The sequence below is a fragment of the Panthera uncia genome, chromosome A2 (genome assembly GCF_023721935.1).
Source record: "Panthera uncia isolate 11264 chromosome A2, Puncia_PCG_1.0, whole genome shotgun sequence".
Lineage (NCBI taxonomy): Eukaryota > Metazoa > Chordata > Mammalia > Carnivora > Felidae > Panthera > Panthera uncia.
The window spans coordinates 140,675,678-140,693,953 of record NC_064816.1 but is presented as its reverse complement, the minus strand read 5'-3'; the positions used below and the strand labels follow the sequence as shown (position 1 = coordinate 140,693,953).

At 46.8% G+C, this 18,276-nt stretch overlaps 1 protein-coding gene across 14 annotated transcripts in view; it reads left to right on the top strand.

Moving 5' to 3' along the window:
- Positions 1-14,964, top strand: part of UBE2H (ubiquitin conjugating enzyme E2 H) — a 106,592-nt gene extending 91,628 nt beyond the window's left edge. For all 14 annotated transcript variants that reach the window (XM_049641846.1, XM_049641841.1, XM_049641838.1 and 11 more), the window contains 2 exons: positions 3,033-3,161; positions 7,506-14,964. In XM_049641846.1, the coding sequence (XP_049497803.1) occupies positions 3,033-3,161; positions 7,506-7,630 (254 nt within the window). In that variant the 3' untranslated portion in view covers positions 7,631-14,964. The remainder of the gene's footprint in view (positions 1-3,032; positions 3,162-7,505) is intronic.
- Positions 14,965-18,276: the final 3,312 nt, after the last annotated feature.

Here is an 18,276-nt window from a genome sequence, read left to right as displayed (position 1 = left end):
CGTCATGAAAATTTAGCGTTCATTTCATCTGCCGACAAAGGCAGCATGTAGATAAGCCCAGGTTTGAAATCCGCTCTTTGGACAAGTTGCATAACCTCTTTGTGCCGCAGTTTCCCCATATGCAGAATGGAGATGGTAATTAGCTCTTTGGCTGCAGTGAAACTAAGAGTGTACATGTGAAGTGTTTACCAGGGCCTGGCTTGTAAGCACACTGGCTGCTACCGTTCCTGTTACTATTATTAGTGTTGATGGAACTCTTGTCAACTCTTCTCTGGGATCGTGTTCAGTTGGTAAAACTTCCACACCTTGTTTTTTCTTCAGAATTTATTTACCTTAATTTTTAGACTTGTGTTTTATTTAAACATTTCAAACATGCAAAAGTAGAAAGGACACGTTTATAGGAAAATGCCGTTTTTAAAGGTAAAAAAGCAAAGTGTCACTTGAAGTGTGAAAGTAGAAGCCGTAAGCCTATTGCCTTAAGATGACTTTTTTTAAATACTTTTATTATATGTACTGTACATACTTCCAGCTCTAGACAAATGCCATTTTATGGACTTTTTCCTTCCATCATTACAGCATAAATATTTTCCTCTATTTTTTATTCTCTATTTTTCTCTATTTCTCTATCAGCCTTTGAGCTTTGAGTAGTTTTCAGTTGGTTTATTGACTATGTTGATGTTGCTTCCTTTTTTTATTTTTTTTTTTTGTTGCTTCCTTTTTAAAAAAAAATTGTAAGTAAGACAACAGGGAAAACCTTATTGCAGGTGATTGGGGTTACCTTGAAAGATTATTTCTGTTTTGCTCTCTTGACTAGGAATCTCTGCACTCATTTCCTGGTATCGGAGAATCTTATAATAACGCTGTTCTTTGGGAAGTTAGTCTATTGAAGGTGACATAGCTCCAGTCCATATAGTAATACCAAGTCCCCATAACTTGGGGTTCAGGATGAACGTGCTCTGTCAATACCTGCTCCCCGGGAGCAACACTGTGCTAACTGTCCTGGGACTGTCCTTGACATCACTATCGATACCTGAACTGTCCAGTGTGGGGTCTACTAGTCATGTGTAGTTCTATAAATTTCAATTCACTAGAATGAAATAAAAATTCAGTTCTTCAGTCCCACCAGCCACAGTGCCTCAACAGCCACATGTGGCTAGCAGCTACCGTATTGGACAGCGCAGATACAGAACGTTTTCATTATTGTAGAAAGTTCTGTTAAATAGTGTGGCTCTAGCTTATTCTCCCAGCTGCTCACTCTGTTAGGAAGCCTTACGCTGACAAGGAAGAGTTGTCCCTTATTCATAGGGTTTTCTAAAGCAGAGGATGACAAACATTGGCAGCCTGGTTTTTGTATATGAAGTTTTATTGGAACACAGCCACACCCATTTGTTTACCTATTGTCTGTGGCTGCTCTTGAGCCACAGTGGTAGAGCTAAGTGTTGAATAGTTACAACAGAGACTTAATGTGGCCCCCAAAGTCTGAAGTATTTACTTTGGCCCTTTATGAAAAAGTTTGTCAGCCCCTTTTATCTAGACCAGGATTTCTCAACCTCAGCACCGTTGACATTAAAAAATATATATATTTTTTTATGTTTATTTTTGAGAGAGAAAGAGAGCAAGGGGGGGAGGGGCAGAGAGAGAGGGAGACACAGATCTGAAGGAGGCTTCAGGCTCTAAGCTGTCAGCACAGAGCCCGAAAGGGGGCTTGAACTCTCGAATCGTCAGATCATGACCTGAGCTGAAGTTGGACGCTTAACTGACTGAGCCACCCAGGCAACCCAGCACTGTTGACATTTTGGCTCAGATAATTATTTGTCGTAAAGGGATGTCCTGTACATTGTAGTATGTTTAGCAGCAGCCCTGCCTCTGTCCATGAGTGCTGGTGGCACCACCTGTCCTCCTCCCCCATCCAGATGTGACAACCAGATTTTTCTCCAGACGCCAAATCATCGCTGGCTGAGAACCACTAATCTAAAGTGATTTGGCTTTGACCAAACGCTCATTTAAAATACTGCATAAGAGTGCTCACTCTAAAGGGAAAGAAAATACATGAAAAGAGCAGAATAAATGAAAGAGTAGTTTTTATGCTATACTTTAGCATTCCCTCCAGAAAGAGAAATTTCTCTACCAAACGTGGTACAGTAACTGCGCAGGGCAGAGAGCTGGAAGCGCTAAGATCCACACTTCACGGTCTGTGAACTGAGGAGCAAATGGACTGAAGTCATAGCATCACCGAAGTGGCGGGAACGTGTAGTTTATTTCACAGGTTTACAAGGCCTGTTCCCTTTATAAAACACTGTGTGACTGCAGGGCTCTTGTTGACTTTGCTGTGTGTGTAAATGTCATGTGTATACTCACCACCTTGTGCTGCATGTGGCAAGACGGGAGTCAATAAATGTTTACTAAAATGATTGTTAATAAATTCAATAAATTGATATTTCTCTGTCTTACAATTATCTATGATTTTAAGTGGTCTATGTAGGTTCCTGCCTTCATCAGCCAGAATAATTGAAAAACTGGTTATAAAAAAAAAAAACAAAAACCTGGTTGTATTTATGTCCATTAAAGCTGATGAGAATTGAATTAAACGTCAAGGCATATAAAATTCTTTGTAAGATCTGGTGCTTGAATACTTTTCAGAGCGGGGGTTTTCAAAGCTGTAGAAAAAGGCGATATTAAGAGATACTCATTTTGTAAGAATGTTGAGTATGGGGACACACATTTTAATTAAACAAATGTACTATTTCTGAGTTCTTGGTTTAAAATGTGGAGTGAATTAGAATTGGGACAATTGCCTTTGAAAGCGAATATCAGGTATACCTTTTTTCTGATTCTTCCAATGAAAATTAAAAATTTTTCAATTGGTATTGAAAGGAATATGTGCTATAGGTCATATGTATAACAGAGCACACTTTTATGGAAAACTTCGATACGGTTATTTAGGAAGATAAGCAGTTTTGACTACTGAATTCAAGTAAATTTAGGAGAACTTGTTTTTTCTATGCGTGACATATTTCTGTTTGTTTTTTCAGATCTTACCAATATATTTGAGTCCTTCCTGCCCCAGTTGTTGGCCTATCCCAACCCCATAGATCCTCTCAATGGTGATGCTGCAGCCATGTACCTCCATCGACCAGAAGAATACAAGCAGAAAATTAAAGGTAAGAAGGGAAGGCAGAAAATTAAAGGTAAGAAGGTCTCCAAGACTGGAGACAGAAGTTCTGTCTTTGGGGCTTTGATCATTAAAAGAAAAGCCCTTAGTTACTGAAACAAGCCTAAAAAGAGACTGCCGTCTGGGGGCTGGAGCAGAGCTCACTAGCCCCTACAGTTCCAAGGGTCATGGTCACCTCGGGAGGCTGAAGGTCCCAGCAAGGAGGAAGAGGAGAGAGAGAGCAGAAGGGAGGATGAGAAAGCAGGAGGCACGTGTTGGGCGCTGCCAGAAATCCCTGTGGATGCCCGTGCAAAAGAACTTCAGCCTTCATTTGCTTCCTCTTGTCTTGTAAAATTAGAAAGTTGGACTGGATAGTTAAGTATTAACTGAAAGGCATAATCTCACATTTGTTTCCAGACAGTGTCGTCCTGGCCCCTTAGGAAAGCAGTTAACTGGAAGTTGAGAAACGCCAACTTTATCCTTATACTTTTTTTGGTTTTTTTTTTTCGGTATCATGTTACATATTGAATTAAGAAGACCCAACTGGCTTCTTTTCTTGGCCCCGTACTAGTTTTCTTTGACTTTGGAGACTTTACATCTGGGCCCATTTCTTATCTGCTGCAGATACCTGGCCCCAGGGCCCAGTTTTCTAGTAAAACTTGAAATGTGCTGTTTGGGTTAGAAAGGTACCAGTGGCAGTACTCTAGCTTGCTCATCCTTCAGGAGGTAAAACCCCGCTTCCTCTTTGTTAGACAGCTTACCTGCTAATAAGACGTGACGTTCACGGAAACGAACTTACAGTTTCGAAAGAACCTCTAAAACTCCACAGAGGTTTTCTGGTGTTCGTTTTTACCTCACCGTGTGCTTGAGAACCTTCATAGTGAAGAGTCTAGATAAAGTACCCCCCCCCCCCCCCCCCCCCCCCCCCCCAAAAGGGAAGGAATTCAGAGTCCATGAAAGTAGGCCTGCTCTTTAACCAGATGGCAGGCTTTGGTATCACCTAATTTTGAGCGTGACTTGCCTGTCTGTATAGCAGTTCTGAATGTCACCTCCTGCCAATTGTGTGTCCCCTGTGAGGTCTGTCTGCAAGAGGTGGCAGTAGAAACAGTGTATAAGAGCCTGGACTAGATAGGCCTTCACTCTACACCGTGTAGGTATGAGACAGGTGCGTTTGAGGTTGTTTTTTGAACAATAGCTTACCTTTTCTTTGTTTTCTCCTCCTGCTCTGATCTCTGTCGGGTATTGTTTGGTACTTTTGTTGAGATAAAACAGAAATAAATCTACACCAATTAATTAAGTCTCAAGTATTTTGCAAATTAAAATCTAATTTATGTAGCAGAGTATCTGTAAAGCCAAATAAACCTGTATTTCAAGGAAAAAAGAGCAGTCCGTTTCAAGCAGATAAAATTCTATTATGAGACTCTATTAAAATTATGGCATAGGAATCACTTAACCGTGTCTGCAACCCGCAGATACCTCGGTGTGGAGCGGATTTCTATGGTTCGTACATTCATTGTGCCTCAGCACTTTAGCACCATTCCTGTTTTAGTACAGACCCGCTGTAGTTCCAGTTACAAAAGAAACCTGATTTACATTTTTATTTCAGAATGACAAGCTCTAGCTTTTAGGGCACTTTAGCTTGCTGAAATGTCAGTGTTGGCTATCAGTTGTCTTCCTTCGTAATCTGAAAATCAGGGCTAGAAGAACTATCCTAATTGCTTAGACTCACTCCTCTGGCCCCCAGCCTGTTGGTCTTCCTCTTCCTCCTGGGTTTCCTCCACCCCTAGCCTATCAGAAGCACCCCCGTTTCAGAAGCCTTTTTCAAAGTTCTCTCTCCCTTGCCCTAAACCCCTGAGGTCTGGTTTGTGTTCCCTCCTCTACTGATAATCTGGGAACTCATTTCTTCCTACTCATTTGAACCCTTCTTAAGACCCATTATCCTGACTTCTCTGCAGCTTTGGTATTTTGTCCCTTCCCTTCCTGACAGCTTTTCTCATTCCATGTTCCTAAACATGGTCGTTCTCTTAAGATCCAGTTCTTCAGCCCTCTCTCATCCTCAGTCACCACTTGGGGAGCTAATTCACCCTTCAGAGCTGTAGATAATTCCCTCTAAATAGACGATTTCCAAAAGTGTGCCTAGATGTGGCCTCTCTCCCAGGCTGCCTTACCAGACATTTCCATGCCTAGCCTTAGAGGTCAGGGTATGTAACCTGTCTTACCGTGGATATTAGTCAGCATTCATATACAGTTGATGCTTTCTTATCAGGTAAATATGAACTGCCTGTAGGACAGACGGGCACCAGTGGAGCTGTCTAAAGACGGGGCACTCTCTGCTTAAAACCTTGACTGCGTGGCATCTTGGCCTGCTGTTCAGGGCTCTCTCTCACTCTGTGTGATCTACATCTGTGCCTGCACTCCTAAATGTATCAATATGTGACCATCAAATTGGATGAGTTTCAGATACCCAACTATCTATTATTACAATACATATTACAGTACACCCTATTTCAGGGAAGTTTCAACCCTACAAAAAAAACAAAAACGGAACAGAGTAACTTAACCATATACCCACCATACGGCCTATTACAAGACCTGTACATTTTGCCTTATGTGCTTCAGCTACAAGTGTAGTTCTCAGTGTTGCGTTTTACCATCCCAGCCACTTCCTTCTCCCCTGTGCTTCCCCCCTGGAATGGCGTCTCCTTCGCCGCAGCTGACGGTTCCCTCAAGGGTCAGCGCACGCGTGCCTGCCTTCCTGGCTCTCAGAGGCTGGAGCCCCTTCCTCCAGGCTTCTCTCCGATGGCACTTGGCAGCAAACTGCTTTTATCTGCGTCTTTGTCTCCTGCTCGTCACTGACCTTGCTCTTCCATTTTTCTATCTCCTGAAAGGCCTTGACCTAGTAAGCACTTAAAACATATTTGTTCCCTTGAATATACTGAAGAGAGCTAATAAGTATCACGTTACAGTGTGGACAATGTCAAAGTGCAGCCACTTCTTTCTACAAATGAAGCAAAGGAACTGACCCACTAGAGGGTAAAAATAAAATTTCTAAGACTAGTAAACCGTTCTCTCTGCCTAAAAGATAAGGTAAGTTCTTACCTAGTCAGGAGCTTTTGAAATCTCATCTCCGCATCAAGCTTCATTATGAGGAATTCGTAGGGCTCTAAGTCAGAAGTCTGCAGACTTTTTCTGTAAATAGGGCCAGATTTGGCCACATAGAGTCTCTGTTGCGCATTCTTTTTTTTCTTTTTAAACAACCCTTTAAAAATGTAAAAAAATACTCCTCGCTAGGCCCCTGCATTATATTATTCAGATTTCCTTCTCTTCCTCTCGTGCTGCATCCCTGCAACTCTGTAGGAAGAAAAACAAAGCATAAGGACGTGAGGATGTGTTTCTCTCCTGCTGGCATTCTGAACAGGGTTCTGTCTTGTCTCTTCGTATCATGTGTGAGCTATTTACTTAAAAACAGTGTGCACTTCGAGTTTTTAGGAACAAGTTTGTTTGCTTGTTCAGCAGCTCTTAAAATTTTCAGCCAGCAGATTCAGCCTAGAGACTACAGCAGCATAAATCTTCAGGTAAATAGTAGATGATAAAGTCACTCGGGTGAGCCGTGTCTCCAGATAGCAGCTCATTCCTGAGCAGATTGAGAGACTGTTTTACCAGCTGCTTCAAAAACCTGACAGGCAGGATCTGTTTAGACTAAAATCTATTCTTAAAATAATAGATTTGGGCTGACTATAATTATATAACTGCAAGTCTAAAAATGATGGGGGATTTCCTTATAAATTACCATGGAATCATACCTAGTCCTGTTCTACCTGGGAGGTGAATAGTTTTATTAACACGGAGATAAAGAGAAAGCGTGAGGTTCACGTTTCCCCAGTTCTGCAAGTTCGGAGGAGTGCAAGCACGTGGACACCCCAACAAGGCAAGAACGAGGGCGCCCCGGCAGCAGAACCGGAGGCCGGTTCACACCGACACCATCCCGGACGTCTGCCGGCTCTCCCGTGCCCTGCGGCCAAGACCCAGGGTGGCCGGCTGCCTTGTACACATCCACCTGGGAGGTGATGGCCCAAGGGAGTTCTAGGATGGAGATTCAGATTTCTGCAAGTCAGGTTTCTGCTTTGCCTCCCTTACTAAGGGGGCAGAATGCACGAACTCCAAAGACGTCTTCCGAGGGATTTTCCCTTTAGTTTTTAGTGACCGTAGTCACTGGCCTCTTTTCTTCCCCCCGCCCCCTGGCAGGTAAGGAAAGCTCAAACTTCCCTGGGACTTTGCCAGCTTGGGGGTCACTGAAGCGCGCGCCTGCCTGCTCACCACCCCTGTGTTTTCTTTCTCCCCACCCTCTGTGCAGAGTACATCCAGAAATATGCGACGGAGGAGGCACTGAAAGAGCAGGAAGAGGGCACCGGTGACAGCTCGTCGGAGAGTTCTATGTCTGACTTTTCGGAAGATGAGGCCCAGGATATGGAGTTGTAGTAGAAAAAGCACCTGCTTTTCAGAAAGACTATTATTTCCTAACCATGAGAAGCAGACTATAATATTCATATTTAAACAAAGCAATTTTTTTTATTACTAAACAAGGTTTTTATGAATAATAGCATTGATATATATATATTATATATCACCCTTTAGATCTTGATTTCCTGGTCATTTCTCAACCTGAGGTGCATAGCATATCCCCACATTCCATTTTGGTAGCAATATGCGGTCCGAATGCATGCATTCATAAGTCCATTTGGCCAAGTCAGCCTGTGTGCTACTGAACTGTCGAAAGAAACAGCCGCTCTGATAGATAGACGTGAGTAAAAATAACAGGAAAAAGTGGCTTCTTTTATTGATGGTTCCAAAGAAACAAACCAAACCAACCAGCTCTTGGACGTGAAGATAGAATATAGCGCTTTTTCAAAAACGGTCGGGAGGAACTGGGCGGGGAGGAAGGCCTGCACCTGCTGTGGGATCACCTAGAGCCGCCACGGCAGATCCCCAACCGCTCCTTCCCGGGAAGCCTTGGTGGCCCCGTTTCCGCGGAGTAACAGTTTAAAACAGGGAGCTAATTGGAGTATTGAAACCTAACAACAATTTTTTGACTCTGGATTTTAAGTACATTTTTATATGTAGATTCCTGCCCTTCTCGCTACCAGGCCCCGCAGCCGCAAGTGTTTTGCTTTGGAGAACCTTTTGGAAGTGTTTTCTGAACCTGATTCTTTTTCTTGGGGGTAGAGCTTATAATCCATACCTTTTTGAGAGGACAGGACAGGAGGAGAAGAGAAGTTGTTTCGTCTCATCCGACACGTGCAGAGTCACATCCCCATCCTGTTGGCCACTTTGGGACTGCTACCCTGGACTGAGAGCTTTAAATTGGAGGGTGGTTGTGGGTGTTTTTATGTTGTTGTTGTGGTTGGGGCTTTTTTTTTTTTTTTTTTTTTTTTTTTTTTTTTTTTTTTTTTGGTGTGTGTGTGTGTGTGTGTGTGAATCGTGCTTAGACAAGGTGCAAATTTAATCTTCACCAAGAGATGGCCTCCTCCTTGGGCAGCCACTCAGTGGACCATTAGACTCGGCAAGAAGACCCGTCTGGTGGCTGTGACTCCTGGGTGCTCTCGTTCATGTTTTGGGTTTGTTTTCTCTTCTGCTGCCGCTCTTGGCAGCAGCCTGGTCATCATCTGCTCGTGGGAGTGGGAAATGGGTATTTTAGACCCAACACACATTCTAAATTTAAAATGAGTAATAATTGGAACAAATAAAGGTCCTTGTACCCAGAGTGACTCTGCATGGGAAAAAAACAAACCGCTGTTTTCAGAGTGTGACTGGATAGGAGGGAAGATTCGGAAATGCGATGTGGTAGAACAGGTTTTGAAGGAGGAAAATGTTCTCTCCTGTAAGCGTTAAGAGGAAATCAGACAGTTGAAAATGCCTGCTAATCAAATGTTTACTCAGCTAACCATAGGTCCAGGTTGCCGGCAGGGTTTTCTTCAAACAGGAGTGTTGCCTGCTGAATTTGGAGAACTTTAGACAGCAAGTCTGTATCCCTTTTTTGCCACAACCAATAGGACAATAGCAGAATTAGCCAATCCTAAAACTTTCTCAAGACAATTTTTGAGTGTCCCACCGGGATGATTTTTCTTTCTGATGTGTGTCTTAGTTTAGAAGTGCTAACTATTTCACAAGGTTTGAGTCCGTGAGGTTGGAAGATACCCGATCTTTTTTTATTCAAAAAGCACAATCAGTCTTTTCTTTAAAAAGCTATATAAAGTACAACTTGCTCTTAGCATGATTATTTTCCTAAATAAAAGACAAAGAATTTACTTATGTTAATTACGGGCATGAAGCAAAAGGTTTCCTTAAAAGAGAAATTTTTTTTAAAGTGCAGTTATGTAGGGCTGTGGTTAGTTAACCGTACTGAGTTATCTATCTAGCATTTGTGGCTTGTTGGAGGGGTAGTGTTAACTATTTAACATGGAATGGTGTGCTTTAACTCTTTTCTAGCGCGTTGTCTTCTCATTACTTTGGGGGAGGGAGGGTCTCTGCTGGCACTAACCTGCTTACCTGCTGAATTAGCAGCTTGCTTGTGCTATAACCGTTTAAATTGTAGGTGCGACTTAGGGTAGGCTTTAAAGTGCCGGGTGGTGATTTGAGTTCAAACAATAAAAAATTGTATTTTTTCAATATTGTATAAACAATAGTGTTCTAATTACCTTTCAAAAAAAAAAATAATGTCCAGATAATAATTGCTTTTAATCTTGTAAAAAAAAACAAAAAACAAGCTAGTAGAGCCAAGTTTAGGGGAATGTGTGTGAGCCACAGCTCTGCTCCCCAACTAGATCCGCTTTTCTCGAATAAAAAGACATCACAGCTCCCCGCCGACGGAGCGCTCTGGCACTGGGAGCCTGGTGGTGTGGAATTCTCAGACGAAGACGTGTTGGGGAGGTTGCAGGGCTTAAGAAGCAGATCTGAGTGTCGCATGGCTGTAGCACGTGTGCGTGTGTGTTTGTCCATCCAAGTCTGTCTGATGAAGATGTGATGAGGCTCCCTGTTAGCACAAGGAGGCTCCTGGAATTGCTACCCAAATCACGCTGTACCCTCTCATTCTGTGCAAATCTGTCCTTTCTGGGCGCTCACCTTGGTCCCGTGCATGTTTTGGGCTCTGTGTGGGGCTTTCCCTCTCCTCTGAGAAACCGGTTTTTGATAAGTCGGACAGAATCCCTTTCTATGCTAACTTTTGTCCCTTCCTGTACCTGGGAGAGGGAGGCTGGAGGCGGAGACCATGCTTCTAGATACAGCGGGAGCTAGAAGGCGGCCTGGCTGTGAATCAGAGGACTCTGGGCCCCCAGTAATAGATGAGATGCAGTAAGGCAGGGGGGTGTCACGGCACCAAAAGCTTTTCCAGGTTTCCCATCATTAATGCTCAGAAGAGCACCCAGAGCCCCTCAGAAAGGCTGAACATTATTGCTTTTAAAGGTGGTGGTCGTAGGTCGGAGTTGCTTCTGGCAGGTTCCCTCCCTTTCTCAGCGTACCCATGGTTCATTTTGAAGTCTTACCTTGTGGTTTGACCAGCGCAAGCCATCCTTTGCCCCCGTTCAAATGGCCGAGCTCAAGCTCGCGCCAAAAGCGACGAGCGAGGTGGCCGCAGCCCGCAGCACGTGACCGCTGCCGTCCTGCAGCCCCAGCGCGGGGGCCTGGTGGGTTGCATTCAGTGGTAGCCAGGCTAGATGCTGGCGGTTTGCTCGTGTGTTTTCAACCTTCTCGCCCTCCCTGAGGTTCCTGTGCGGTTTCAACCAGCATTTTATACTAGTGAGATCGTTACCAGAAGTTGCCGTATCTGTCTCCAGTACCTAACATTGTTCTTCCACTTGAGAAGCCGTTCTCATTGCCAACTGGCTGATCTAGGCTGCTGAGGAGTGTCTCCCCTCGAAGGAATTATTTTCCCTGGAAATGCTCTCTCAAGCCCTGGTCGGCCTTGGCCTGACACTTGCTTTTTATTAGGCCTCCTGTTAGGATGACTGAGAATCATGAAAGACAGGTCCTCTGCTAGCCTTCATGGGTGAAGTTTCTAGACCCCAGCTTTCTGGGAACTGGTGTTTGATTTTGAATGGCAGACGGCCCTTCTATGTTCTAGGGACTCAATTAGAAGAGTGAAAGCCATTAACAAAAGTTAGCAAGAGTTCTTTTTTATTTCATCAACTTCCTAACTGGGTTCATAGCCGCCTTGACTAAAATCAAATCCTTTCTCATTGGGCGCAAAGACCCGCATTTCTCTGGACTTCTGAATCCATGTTCCTATTTTCTCTGGCCACTGAACACCTTGGTGGTTCCGTCAGGGATTGGCGTGGAGGCCCCTTGGGGAGGGGGAGTTAGCGGCCCTCGGCTGTTCAGGTTCTCCACGCAACCTGAGGAGGGGCCAGGACTCCATTCAGCAAATACTGTCTTGGCTGTGGGCTTGGGAAGAAATGGCCATTATTTACTGATTGTATTTGGTACATATTGTGTGATACTTGAAGAGATAAAAGGGACTTACCAGCCCTTAATTGAAATCTAAGCTTTTTCTCGCTTATTTTTTTCCTTGCCCTTTCTCCTCCCTTCCACCTTTTTCCTTGCATTGTGATGATCTAGCGGGCACTTCTGTCAACAGGACAAATGCCGCCTCTGACTATAACCTCTTAATAGTTGTGTATAATGAAAACTGTAAACTTTTTTAAATAAAATGTGTATATACCTTGGCAAATGGCTGGACTTTGATCAATAAGATAATAGCCTCCATGACTACTTTTAAAAACACTCTCCCTGTTCGTCTGATGACTGAGCAGCAGAAGTTGGCTTTTCCTTTTTCTTTTTCTTTTTTTTTTTTTTTTTTTACTGAGAAGCTCCCCCCCCCCCCACTTCCCCCCACCATTGACTGAGAAGCTCTTACAAAGGCAGATGACTGGATTAGTTTGGGAAAGGAGTGTCGCCTTTATAGACAGTAGGAGGCCCCCACCTCCGCGGAGTCCTCAGTACCTGGAGTAGCAGGTGACTGATGACTACAAACAGGGCTGGCTGTGAGGCTTCTTCACGGCCTTGAAGGCCTTGAAAGGCCATGTCTTCTCGAAGGTCTTGGAGCCTAAAAGACCCCACCTGCCCTCATGTGGATCAGCACGCATGGCTTCCATTTTGCTGGTCAGCCCAAACCTTCTAGACACTGTCAGCTAATGCCGAGTGAAGGGTGCCCACTTGGCCTGGAGTTCACAGGCAGTGTAGCTTCCTGCTGCCTAAACAGGTGCCCCGCTGTGCCAAATGCCAGTGTACCCCCCCCCCCCGGGAAGGGGTGAGGGAAGGGTGGGCACGGTGGGTTTTGCATCAGAAGGGGAGCCCTGGCGCAGCATTTCTACTCCTTTCTAAAGCATGCGCCCTCAATGGCCACCAGGTGGCGATGTTGCCTAGTCTCCTGGAAAATCGTCTTGGCCGGATTTAAGACAAAGGGAAGACTTGGTCACATGCTTTTACTCCCCCAGCCCTCTTCTGTTTTCTTCTGCTTCCTCACTTTCCCCAGAAAAGTTTTATTCCTCACTGAATCCTAATGTGTTCTCCAGTAGGCTGAGCTTTATATCTGCCCGGGAGAGGGAGGGTAAGGCCACCTAGGAATGGTGCTCTGCTGGGAGTAAGCACACTAAGCTCTCCTGGGACAAGGAAGCCCTCAAGCTACCCCCAGTGCTCAGAAGCAAAACATTCCACAGGTTTGCAGGTGATGCTCACTGACCCCTCAGCCGGGTGTAGTGGGTCAACCATTGCTCTGAGTTCCCATCCCGCCTTTTCAGTCACTAGCTCCGGGGTCTCTGAGCTCTGCCGGCCTGGCCTCCGGTTCGTTTCTAAAATGAGCCTCAGCTAGTAAGTTCTGACTCCCACCCGTCTGCAACTCAGGATTCCGTCCAGTCTCTGAAACAATACGGATATGGTTACAATATATCGGGATATGGTGTCCTGAGAGGATATTCTGGCAACCCATGAAACACTGATGTTTCAAGATCAGTTTGGGGACCCAAACGGCTTTCTTTGGGAGTTTAGAACATCCATTTTCACTTGAAAGGAGAAGAGATGTATCGGTCCTATGAACGGTCTAGTCTATCCATCTCACACGAGGGAGCTGCTTTAAAAACTCCCTGAGGCGTCTCAGTGCACTTGCTGGGGTTTGGGTCCCTCCCTTGCTCCCCAGTAATCTCACCCAGTGCCACTCTTGCCTCCGCCTCAGTCTAGCCCAGCCCAGCTCCTTCCCAGGCAGCAGCTGGCTTTCCACTGCCTGCCTAAGGCATTACCCTTTTCCTGGGATGGGGGACCCAGGCTTTCTGAGGTATATTGTCCTAGAAAAGAACTGTGGGCTCAGAGCCCCAGAACTTTTTATCCCCTTAAATTCTCTTGCCATCTCACAAGCCTGCTTTCTATCCCAGGGAATGAGTTCCCGTGACTCTAGACCCTGGTGTTTCTTGCTCCCCACCCGGAACCAGGGCAAAGAAAGTTTTTGTGGATCCCACAATCCCTGGCTCTGCAGAGGCCCCGGAGCCGCCTGATAGACTGAGCAGGCTTGTTTATGAGGCGCCCACAGGCTTCTCGGAGAGCCAGATCCCCAGATGAACCCAGCATGATCCACCTGGGGCCAGCCCTGCTCCCCTGTGCCTCGTGTAGGGTTTGTGCATCCAGAACCTCTTAGAACTGAAGGGTTGCCCTGACAAGGGATTTAATGGTAGGCTAAAGATACAGGGATATTTCCCTTCGGCTCCTAGGACCTGAGGTCAAGTGGTCAGGGCAGGCAGGGTCAGACTTGGGCTCCCTACGAGAGAAATGGCCCTCCTGGCTGGCCAGCCATTGATGATTAACCAGGAGAAGGAACCTTTGGGTCTCGCTCGCTTCACTTCCTGTGGCCCCTCCCAGCTAAGAACACAACAAGCAGCTCCCTTTAAGAAGCTTCAGCCCAGATTCTGTTCTCTTCAGTTCTATAAACAGGGAATCAAGTGCCTGCTCTAGTCCATTAATACGCACTTAAAATGTGTGGAACGAAGCTTTTAAAGACGCGGTTCTAAAGATTTCAAAAGAATTGTGTCCTGGTAACAAATCATTCCAGAAACGTGTGAAAGTCTTCCTTAAAGCCTTCCTCCGGCGGTAACGCGAAGATAATGGTGACCTCAGCCTTGGCTGAAGAGGGCTTTCCCTTACGATCCTCCCCCTGGCCTTGGGAGCCCCTAGGGAAGTAGACCCGGACTTGGCCCCGTTTCACAGGAGCTGCTTGTGAGGCACCAAGAGACAAGCACACAGATAGCGAGTGGCCCAAGCAATGCTGGCCAAGTCTCGAGGCCCTAAGCGAGTATTCTGTGTGTTCACACTGTGCCAAGCCTGGTGCCACACCCGTGGGGACCGCGGGCACCAGTGTCTGTGTGAGCCTCCTCCCGCCATGGGGGGCCCCTGTGAGGTGCCTCCAGGTTGACCCAGTGAGCCTAACGCTGTGATTTCTGTCAAGGGATCCCTCCCACGGGCTTGGGCCCTGAAGGTCAGGTCTTTGCCCACACACATCCCCACGGTTCACTGGGGCTGCAGAGGAGTCACAATATGCAAAACGCCAAGTTAGCCCAACCCACTCCCTAGAGCAAATATAGAATTAGAATGCCAGGGACACAATTTAAAACTTCCTACGGGCGCCTGGGTAGCTGGTCGGTTTGTGAGTTCAGGCCCCCCCCTTGGGCTCTGACAGGGCGGAGCTTGCTGGAGATTCTCTCTCTCCCTCTCTCTGGCCTTCCCTGTTTGCGCTCTCTCTCAACAATTAAAAAAAAAAAAAAAAAAAAACCACAAAACTTCCTGTAGCCGTATTTCTTTTAAAACAAGGTAAAATTAGGGGCGCCTGGGTGGCTCAGTCGGTTGAGCCTCCGACTTCGGCTCAGGTCATGATCTCATGGTCCGTGAGTTCCAGCCCCGCGTCGGGCTCTGTACTGATGGCTCAGAGCCTGGAGCCTGTTTCAGATTCTGTGTCTCCCTCTCTCTCTGACCCTCCCCCGTTCATGCTCTGTCTCTCTGTGTCTCAAAAATAAATAAATGTTAAAAAAAAAAAATTAAAAAATAAATGAATAAAACAAGGTAAAATTAATGTTCTATTTACCTCAACATATCCGAAATATTTGTGTGTAATTACTACTTAAAAATGAATATTCAGCGTTCTCATTTTTGCACGAACTCTGAAATCCAGTGTGCAGTGTACCCAGCGCATCTCAATTTGGATACTGCATTTTCGACACTTAAAGGGGGCACGTCATCCTACCAAGACAAAGTTTCATTACAGAAAAATTTTACACGGCTCGTGTTTAAATGTAATTGAAACTAAATAAGATGAAGAATCGGTGTCTTCGGTTGCCACTCTTCAAGGGCTCAATAGCCACACGTGGCTCGTGGCTGCCTACTGGGCAGCGCAAGCCCTGGAAGCCGCTAGGTAGAGCAGCAACTTCTTGGCGAAGCAAATAAATCACCGGAGCGACAGTTACTGGGAATGGGGACAGAACCCAGACGCTCCCACTCCGCAGAGGCCGTTCCGCTCGGAGGGGCGGGAAGCGCACCCAGTCCGTCGGTGCAGCGGGGCCGTCGAGGTGGGGGGGCGGACCCCCGAGGCCCAACCGCGCGTGCAGCCACGAGCCCGCGTGCTCCGCCCCCCCGCACGCACTCGGGGGATCCCGGCCGTCGTCTGCGGAAACGGAAGTGGCCCACCCAGGAGTCGGGAGGGCTCTTCCCCGGGCCGCGGGGCGAGGGATCGAGGGCGCGCGGAGAGAGGCGTGGCCCACCCCCGGCCATCTTGCGCGGCGGCCGTCCCTGCCTCGGACACCAGGGGGCGCCGGAGCCTCGCGCGACAGCCCCCGAGCTCCCGGGCTGCCCCGGCCCTCGGCGCGTGAGCCCCCCGAGCCGGGCGGGGCTGGCCCCGGGGGCCCGGGGAGGAAGGGCAGCTAGGCAAGAGGGATGGGGGGTGGAGCACAAGGGCAGAAAGGGTAAAACAGCCGAGGGGGTTTTCCCGTCCTGAGACTGAGTGGGAGACAGCAGCTTCTGCATGGAGTGCACTCTCCCTTGCTGCCTCTTTCAGTCTTGAGTCTCTCTGGGCGAAGCCCAGATAGGCTTTGAGCTGCCCTAGAGAGAGACCCACATGGCTGGGAATTGAAGCCCTGACCCAGCGGCTCCTACAGACTCACGCAAGCTGGTAATGACTGCAGCTCAGGCTTCTGGAATCCCAGATCCCTGACCCCCAGAAACTGAAACAGATGATCAGTTGTATTAAGCTTCTAAGTTTGGTGCGTAATTAGTTACACGGACATAGATGTCTAATATTGTGTATTACCCACCCCCCCCCCTTGAGTAAAATTGGGATTCTACTGATGCAATGTATGGATCTTGTATATTTAGAAACTGTTGGAACAAGTCAGCTCTTAAAAAATTAAGAGACAATTGGAGAAATTTAAACAATGAATGGCTATATGATGAAGAAATTATGAAGTCATCGTTGCTTTTTTATGGGTGATAAAGGTATCGTGTTTTATACTGCGGGTGTGTGTGTGTGTGTTCAACGACCACCTTTACATACTGACTTTATGGATGAAATGATATGATGTCTGGATTTGTTTCACAATAATCCGAGGGAGGGGGCGCCTGGGTGGCTCAGTTGGCTAGGTGTCCAACTCTTGATTTCTGCTCAGGTCATGATCTCACAGTTCATGAAATCAAGCCCCACATCGGGCTCTGTGCTGACAGCTTGGAGCCTGCTTGGGAGTCTTTCTCCCTCTCTCTCTTCCCTTCCCCCACTCATGTGCGCGCGCTCTCTCTCTCTTAAACACACACACACACACACACACACACACACACACACGAGAAAAACAATAATAATCCAAGGGTGGAAGGGGAAGGGATTTTTGAATAGGTTATAAAATTTCCTTTAAAGTCCTGCTATGAAGTAAAAGTATTGAGATTTATATTTTTAAAACCGGGGTTCTAAAACATTGGCGTTCTGTTATTAAAAAATAGTGGAGGATGGCTTTGGGGGCACACACGGTCTCCGCCAGTCGCTAGCAATTAAGCTCAATTCCTAACTGACAGAGATTGTCCGAATGTTGCATGATCTGGTATCCTCCGACAGGCTTGCGACCTGTCCTCTAGGCCGTGGTACCAGTAGCCTCCTCGGTTGCCTGGCACTTCCTGGATCCTGCTGAATGCCCAGATTTGCATTATAGGCCTGAGAGGAAGGGGGCAGAACCAAAGGCATGTGAGATCCAGGCCCTCGTCCCCTGCAGTTTATGGTTTATTTGAGCAGACAGCGTGAATTGAAGGACCCCCACGCTCCACGTAATGACACCAGGGTAGGAGACCCATAGGTGGCAGGTTGGAACAGGGCCTTGGCTTGACTTGATAAGGGGACGAGGCAAATGTGGTGAGAGGAGACACTGCCTGTCTCAGGGGCTGGAGGAAACTACAACTCCGTGCCTCTTCCTGGCCCCGGCAAGGAATTCGGTTTTTGTTTTGTTTGGTTTGGTTTGGTTTTTAGTTTATTTATCTATTTGGAGAGAGACAGAGACAGCACGAGTGGGGGAGGGGCAGAGAGAGGGGGAGAATCCCAAGCAGGCCCCGCACGGTCAGCACAGAGGCTGACAGCGGGCTTGAACTCATGAACCAGGAGGTCATGGCCTGAGCTGAAACCAAGAGTCGGATGCTTAACCGACTGAGCCACCCAGGTGCCCCAGGAATTCGTTCTTAAGGATAAAAAGCCAAGTCACAAAGTCTCCCGTGCACAGTGACAATGACAGCAGCAGCAACAACTAATGTTTGAAGGTTCCCAGCATCGAGCTGAGGATGTTTTTTTTTTTCCTTTTTTTTTTAATGTTTATTTATTTTTGAGACAGAGCATGAACAGGGGAGGGTCAGAGAGAGAGGGAGACACAGAACCTGAAACAGGCTCCAGGCTCTGAGCTGTCAGCACAGAGCCCGACGCGGGGCTTGAACCCACGGACAGTGAGATCGTGACCTGAGCCGAAGTCGGACGCTTAACCGACTGAGCCACCCAGGCACCCCTGAGCTGAGGGTTTTAACTCACGTCAAGTCTGTGAGGCTGGTGTGATCTCCCTGCAGTAGACTGCCTGTTA